This window comes from Salmo trutta, unplaced genomic scaffold (genome assembly GCF_901001165.1).
Source record: "Salmo trutta unplaced genomic scaffold, fSalTru1.1, whole genome shotgun sequence".
NCBI lineage: Eukaryota > Metazoa > Chordata > Actinopteri > Salmoniformes > Salmonidae > Salmo > Salmo trutta.
The window spans coordinates 2,080,310-2,088,485 of NW_021823195.1; the positions used below are offsets into that span (position 1 = coordinate 2,080,310).

Consider the following 8,176-nt stretch of genomic DNA (forward strand, 5'->3'; position numbering starts at 1 on the left):
CTCTAACTAGTCTATATTACTGAGCTAACAGACAGAGCTCTAACTAGTCTATATTACTGAGCTAACAGACAGAGCTCTAACTAGTCTACATTACGGAGCTGACAGACAGAGCTCTAACTAGTCTACATTACTGAGCTAACAGACAGAGCTCTAACTAGTATATATTACTGAGCTAACAGACAGAGCTCTAACTAGTCTACATTACTGAGCTAACAGACAGAGCTCTAACTAGTCTACATTACTGAGCTAACAGACAGAGCTCTAACTAGTCTATATTACTGAGCTAACAGACAGAACTCTAACTAGTCTATATTACTGAGCTAACAGAGCTCTAACTAGTCTACATTACTGAGCTAACAGACAGAGCTCTAACTAGTCTACATTACTGAGCTAACAGACAGAGCTCTAACTAGTCTACATTACTGAGCTAACAGACAGCTCAGTAATATAGACTAGTTAGAGCTCTGTCTGTTAGCTCAGTAATGTAGACTAGTTAGAGCTCTAACAGACAGAGCTCTAACTAGTCTACATTACTGAGCTAACAGACAGAGCTCTAACTAGTCTACATTACTGAGCAAACAGACAGAGCTCTAACTAGTCTATATTACTGAGCTAACAGACAGAGCTCTAACTAGTCTACATTACTGAGCTAACAGACAGAGCTCTAACTAGTCCACATTACTGAGCTAACAGACAGAGCTCTAACTAGTCTATATTACTGAGCTAACAGACAGAGCTCTAACTAGTCTACATTACTGAGCTAACAGACAGAGCTCTAACTAGTCTACATTACTGAGCTAACAGAGCTCTAACTAGTCTACATTACTGAGCTAACAGACAGAGCTCTAACTAGTCTACATTACTGAGCTAACAGACAGAGCTCTAACTAGTCTACATTACTGAGCTAACAGACAGAGCTCTAACTAGTCTACATTACTGAGCTAACAGACAGAGCTCTAACTAGTCTACATTACTGAGCTAACAGACAGAGCTCTAACTAGTCTACATTACTGAGCTAACAGACAGAGCTCTAACTAGTCTATATTACTGAGCTAACAGACAGAGCTCTAACTAGTCTATATTACTGAGCTAACAGACAGAGCACTAACTAGTCTACATTACGGAGCTGACAGACAGAGCTCTAACTAGTCTACATTACTGAGCTAACAGACAGAGCTCTAACTAGTATATATTACTGAGCTAACAGACAGAGCTCTAACTAGTCTACATTACTGAGCTAACAGACAGAGCTCTAACTAGTCTACATTACTGAGCTAACAGACAGAGCTCTAACTAGTCTATATTACTGAGCTAACAGACAGAGCTCTAACTAGTCTATATTACTGAGCTAACAGAGCTCTAACTAGTCTACATTACTGAGCTAACAGACAGAGCTCTAACTAGTCTACATTACTGAGCTAACAGACAGAGCTCTAACTAGTCTACATTACTGAGCTAACAGACAGCTCAGTAATATAGACTAGTTAGAGCTCTGTCTGTTAGCTCAGTAATGTAGACTAGTTAGAGCTCTAACAGACAGAGCTCTAACTAGTCTACATTACTGAGCTAACAGACAGAGCTCTAACTAGTCTACATTACTGAGCAAACAGACAGAGCTCTAACTAGTCTATATTACTGAGCTAACAGACAGAGCTCTAACTAGTCTACATTACTGAGCTAACAGACAGAGCTCTAACTAGTCCACATTACTGAGCTAACAGACAGAGCTCTAACTAGTCTATATTACTGAGCTAACAGACAGAGCTCTAACTAGTCTATATTACTGAGCTAACAGACAGAGCTCTAACTAGTCTACATTACTGAGCTAACAGACATGAAAGTGCATCCCAAATACCACCTTATTCCCATGTAGTGAATACGGTTCCATAGGGCTCTGGTCTAAAGTAGTGCACTATATAGGGAATAGGGTGCCATAGGGCTCTGGTCTAAAGTAGTGCACTATATAGGGAATACAGTGCCATAGGGCTCTGGTCTAAAGTAGTGCACTATATAGTGAATAGGGTGCCATAGGGCGCTGGTCTAAAGTAGTGCACTATGTAGGGTTCTATAGGGCTCTGGTCTAAAGTAGTGCACTATATAGGGAATAGGGTGCCATAGGGCTCTGGTCTAAAGTAGTGCACTATATAGGGAATAGGGTGCCATAGGGCTCTGGTCTAAAATAGTGCACTATATAGGGAATAGGGTGCCATAGAGCTCTGGTCTAAAGTAGTGCACTATATAGGGAATAGGGTGCCATAGGGCTCTGGTCTAAAGTAGTGCACTATATAGGGAATAGGGTGCCATAGGGCTCTGGTCTAAAGTAGTGCACTATGTAGGGAATAGGGTGCTACTTGGGGACGCAGCAGTAACAGAGCGGTAACAGAGCGGTAACAGAGCGGTAACAGAGCGGTAACAGAGCAGTAACAGAGCAGTAACAGAGCAGTAACAGACAGAGCAGTAACAGAGCAGAAAAAGCGCGGTAACAGAGCGGTAACAGAGCGGTAACAGAGCGGTAACAGAGCAGTAACAGAGCAGTAACAGAGCAGTAACAGACAGAGCAGTAACAGAGCAGAAAAAGCGCGGTAACAGAGCGGTAACAGAGCGGTAACAGAGCAGTAACAGCAGGGCATCTCCATACCTGAGAGACTCCGTTGGTAACTGGCAGCTTGTTGAGTAGACTGGTGTGTTTCTCAGTACAGACACATGGTGACCTGACGCTGTCCTTCTCCCTGAACAGATGCATGGCGTTCACCACCTCCGCTAGAACTGCAAACCAGACCCACTGTTCATTACTGCACACGTCCGTCAGCATGCTACAGTTACACTGTGTTATTACATTTACATTACATTTTAGTAACTTACAGCGACTTACAGTAGTGAATGCATACATTTCATTTCATGCATTATTTTTTGTTGTTGTACTGGTCCCCCGTGGGAATCGAACCCACAACCCTGGCGTTGCAAACACCATGCTCTACCAACTGAGCCACAGGGAAGGCTTATTGTCAGAGGAGAACAACTGTGTTGTAATGGAGTCCTGTCTTGTGTTGTAATGGAGTCCTGCCTTGTGTTGTAATGGAGTCCTGTCTTGTGTTGTAATGGAGTCCTGTCTTGTGTTGTAATGGAGTCCTGTCTTGCGTTGTAATGGAGTCCTGTCTTGTGTTGTAATGGAGTCCTGTGTTGTGTTGTAATGGAGTCCTGTCTTGTGTTGTAATGGAGTCCTGTCTTGTGTTGTAATGGAGTCCTGTCTTGTGTTGTAATGGTGTGTTGTGTTGTAATGGAGTCCTGTCTTGTGTTGTAATGGAGTCCTGTGTTGTGTTGTAATGGAGTCCTGTCTTGTGTTGTAATGGTGTGTTGTGTTGTAATGGAGTCCTGTGTTGTAGTTTCCTGAATAATGAAAGCTATTCCAGCCCTGGCTGAGGTCCAGACAGAGAGAGAGGAACATAAATCATTGGTTCCTACCAGTTCCTGGGATAATCTGTGTTGGCATCAGGTACTTGTGACCGTGCTGCTGTCCCTTGACACACTTCAGCCAGGCATACAGCTCTTTATCTGGAGGAACAACGAAACACACATTACTACCCTCAAACCAACAGTCACAAACATTTTTACATTTCTACATTTTAGTCATTTAGCAGACGCTCTTATCCAGAGCGACTTACAGTAGCGAATGCATACATTTCATTTTTTCTCCGTACTGGTCCCCCGTGGGAATCGAACCCACAACCCTGGCGTTGCAAACACCACGCTCTACCAACTGAGCCACGCAAACCCTGTCAGATCTCAACAGAACCACGTCTGGCTGCTTCCCAAACGCTACTCTATTCCCTTTATAGGGCATTGCTCTGCGGGTGTTGGAGTGCTCCACTATAAAGGGAATAGGGGCCCATTTGGGCCTCAGCCACTACATGCTGGTCCACCCAGTCTCTCAGGAGGTTCACAGGTTGAACTGGAGAATCAGGATGAATCCTCTGCTGCCATTTCTCAACATGGGGAATCATATCAACTATACTACTGTTAATGCTAATAACACACTGTGATGGAGGGATGGGGGTTCCACGCTCTGTAGGAGCTGTGACGGATGGGGTTCCACGCTCTGTAGGAGCTGTGAAGGATGGGGTTCCACGCTCTGTAGGAGCTGTGACGGATGGGGTTCCACGCTCTGTAGGAGCTGTGAAGGATGGGGTTCCACACTCTGTAGGAGCTGTGATGGAGGGGGTTCCACGCTCTGTAGGAGATGGAGGGATGGGGTTCCACGCTCTGTAGGAGCTGTGATGGATGGGGTTCCACGCTCTGTAGGAGCTGTGATGGAGGGGGTTCCACGCTCTGTAGGAGCTGTGACGGATGGGGTTCCACGCTCTGTAGGAGCTGTGATGGAGGGGGTTCCACGCTCTGTAGGAGCTGTGACGGATGGGGTTCCACGCTCTGTAGGAGCTGTGACGGATGGGGTTCCACGCTCTGTAGGAGCTGTGACGGATGGGGGTTCCACGCTCTGTAGGAGCTGTGACGGATGGGGTTCCACGCTCTGTAGGAGCTGTGACGGATGGGGGTTCCACGCTCTGTAGGAGCTGTGACGGATGGGGGTTCCACGCTCTGTAGGAGCTGTGACGGATGGGGTTCCACGCTCTGTAGGAGCTGTGACGGATGCGGTTCCACGCTCTGTAGGAGCTGTGACGGATGGGGTTCCACGCTCTGTAGGAGCTGTGACGGATGGGGGTTCCACGCTCTGTAGGAGCTGTGACGGATGGGGTTCCACGCTCTGTAGGAGCTGTGACGGATGGGGTTCCACGCTCTGTAGGAGCTGTGACGGATGGGGTTCCACGCTCTGTAGGAGCTGTGACGGATGGGGGTTCCACGCTCTGTAGGAGCTGTGACGGATGGGGTTCCACGCTCTGTAGGAGCTGTGACGGATGGGGTTCCACGCTCTGTAGGAGCTGTGACGGATGGGGTTCCACGCTCTGTAGGAGCTGTGACGGATGGGGGTTCCACGCTCTGTAGGAGCTGTGACGGATGGGGTTCCACGCTCTGTAGGAGCTGTGACGGATGGGGTTCCACGCTCTGTAGGAGCTGTGACGGATGGGGGTTCCACGCTCTGTAGGAGCTGTGACGGATGGGGTTCCACGCTCTGTAGGAGCTGTGACGGATGGGGTTCCACGCTCTGTAGGAGCTGTGACGGATGGGGTTCCACGCTCTGTAGGAGCAGGAGGGATGGGGTTCCACGCTCTGTAGGAGCTGTGATGGATGGGGGTTCCACGCTCTGTAGGAGCTGTGATGGATGGGGTTCCACGCTCTGTAGGAGCTGTGACGGATGGGGTTCCACGCTCTGTAGGAGCTGTGATGGATGGGGGTTCCACGCTCTATAGGAGCTGTGACGGATGGGGGTTCCACGCTCTGTAGGAGCTATGACGGATGGGGTTCCACGCTCTGTAGGAGCTGTGATGGATGCGGTTCCACGCTCTGTAGGAGCTGTGACGGATGGGGTTCCACGCTCTGTAGGAGCTGTGAAGGATGGGGTTCCACGCTCTGTAGGAGCTGTGACGGATGGGGTTCCACGCTCTGTAGGAGCTGTGACGGATGGGGGTTCCACGCTCTGTAGGAGCTGTGACGGATGGGGTTCCACGCTCTGTAGGAGCTGTGAGGATGGGGTTCCACGCTCTGTAGGAGCTGTGACGGATGGGGGTTCCACGCTCTGTAGGAGCTGTGACGGATGGGGTTCCACGCTCTGTAGGAGCTGTGACGGATGGGGTTCCACGCTCTGTAGGAGCTGTGACGGATGGGGTTCCACGCTCTGTAGGAGCTGTGACGGATGGGGTTCCACGCTCTGTAGGAGCTGTGACGGATGGGGGTTCCACGCTCTGTAGGAGCTGTGACGGATGGGGGTTCCACGCTCTGTAGGAGCTGTGACGGATGGGGTTCCACGCTCTGTAGGAGCTGTGATGGATGGGGTTCCACGCTCTGTAGGAGCAGGAGGGATGGGGTTCCACGCTCTGTAGGAGCTGTGATGGATGGGGGTTCCACGCTCTGTAGGAGCTGTGATGGATGGGGGTTCCACGCTCTGTAGGAGCAGGAGGGATGGGGTTCCACGCTCTGTAGGAGCTGTGACGGATGGGGTTCCACGCTCTGTAGGAGCTGTGACGGATGGGGTTCCACGCTCTGTAGGAGCTGTGACGGATGGGGTTCCACGCTCTGTAGGAGCAGGAGGGATGGGGTTCCACGCTCTGTAGGAGCTGTGATGGATGGGGGTTCCACGCTCTGTAGGAGCTGTGATGGATGGGGTTCCACGCTCTGTAGGAGCTGTGACGGATGGGGTTCCACGCTCTGTAGGAGCTGTGATGGATGGGGGTTCCACGCTCTATAGGAGCTGTGACGGATGGGGGTTCCACGCTCTGTAGGAGCTATGACGGATGGGGTTCCACGCTCTGTAGGAGCTGTGATGGATGCGGTTCCACGCTCTGTAGGAGCTGTGACGGATGGGGTTCCACGCTCTGTAGGAGCTGTGAAGGATGGGGTTCCACGCTCTGTAGGAGCTGTGACGGATGGGGTTCCACGCTCTGTAGGAGCTGTGACGGATGGGGGTTCCACGCTCTGTAGGAGCTGTGACGGATGGGGTTCCACGCTCTGTAGGAGCTGTGAGGGATGGGGTTCCACGCTCTGTAGGAGCTGTGACGGATGGGGGTTCCACGCTCTGTAGGAGCTGTGACGGATGGGGTTCCACGCTCTGTAGGAGCTGTGACGGATGGGGTTCCACGCTCTGTAGGAGCTGTGACGGATGGGGTTCCACGCTCTGTAGGAGCTGTGACGGATGGGGTTCCACGCTCTGTAGGAGCTGTGACGGATGGGGGTTCCACGCTCTGTAGGAGCTGTGACGGATGGGGGTTCCACGCTCTGTAGGAGCTGTGACGGATGGGGTTCCACGCTCTGTAGGAGCTGTGATGGATGGGGTTCCACGCTCTGTAGGAGCAGGAGGGATGGGGTTCCACGCTCTGTAGGAGCTGTGATGGATGGGGGTTCCACGCTCTGTAGGAGCTGTGATGGATGGGGGTTCCACGCTCTGTAGGAGCAGGAGGGATGGGGTTCCACGCTCTGTAGGAGCTGTGATGGATGGGGGTTCCACGCTCTGTAGGAGCTGTGATGGATGGGGTTCCACGCTCTGTAGGAGCTGTGACGGATGGGGGTTCCACGCTCTGTAGGAGCTGTGACGGATGGGGGTTCCACGCTCTGTAGGAGCTGGAGGGATGGGGGTTCCACGCTCTGTAGGAGCTGTGACGGATGGGGTTCCACGCTCTGTAGGAGCTGTGACGGATGGGGTTCCACGCTCTGTAGGAGCTGTGACGGATGGGGTTCCACGCTCTGTAGGAGCTGTGACGGATGGGGGTTCCACGCTCTGTAGGAGCTGGAGGGATGGGGGTTCCACGCTCTATAGGAGCTGTGACGGATGGGGGTTCCACGCTCTGTAGGAGCTATGACGGATGGGGTTCCACGCTCTGTAGGAGCTGTGATGGATGCGGTTCCACGCTCTGTAGGAGCTGTGATGGATGGGGTTCCACGCTCTGTAGGAGCTGTGATGGATGGGGGTTCCATGCTCTGTAGGAGCTGTGATGGATGGGGTTCCACGCTCTGTAGGAGCTGTGATGGAGGGGGTTCCACGCTCTGTAGGAGCTGTGATGGATGGGGTTCCACGCTCTGTAGGAGCTGTGATGGATGGGGTTCCACGCTCTGTAGGAGCTGTGATGGAGGGGGTTCCACGCTCTGTAGGAGCTGTGATGGATGGGGTTCCACGCTCTGTAGGAGCTGGAGGGTTGCCGTCCAGACAGGCAGACAGAGTAATGTTTATTTCACTTGTTTAGGTAATAAACATGTGTTTCCCATGCCAATAAAGCCCTTTGAGTTGGAGCCAGAGACACAGACAGACAGAGACAGAGAGAAGCACACAGTCAGTCCCCTACCACTACTATAGCAGGCAGTAGGGGGCAGGCTGGGGACAGCAGATATGCACTGTCTGTCGTCATGGTGATTTACACCTGCCCTGGGCCCTGTGACCAACCATCAGAACTACAACACAATGTCTGTCTCAACCAGTCCCCCACCTTGGAGAGAGAGGAGAGAGAGGGAGGGAGGGGGGAGGGGGGGAGGGGGGGGGGGGGGAGAGGGAGAGAGAAGGAGGGGGAGAGAGAGA

At 51.7% G+C, this 8,176-nt stretch overlaps 1 protein-coding gene across 1 annotated transcript in view; it reads right to left on the bottom strand.

The window, feature by feature from the left end:
* Window positions 1-8,176, bottom strand: part of LOC115189544 (probable JmjC domain-containing histone demethylation protein 2C) — a gene marked incomplete in the record, with an annotated part of 78,029 nt that overhangs the window by 33,301 nt on the left and 36,552 nt on the right. The window contains 2 exon segments of the mRNA XM_029748167.1: window positions 2,639-2,766; window positions 3,463-3,552. Of these exon segments, the coding sequence (XP_029604027.1) occupies window positions 2,639-2,766; window positions 3,463-3,552 (218 nt within the window).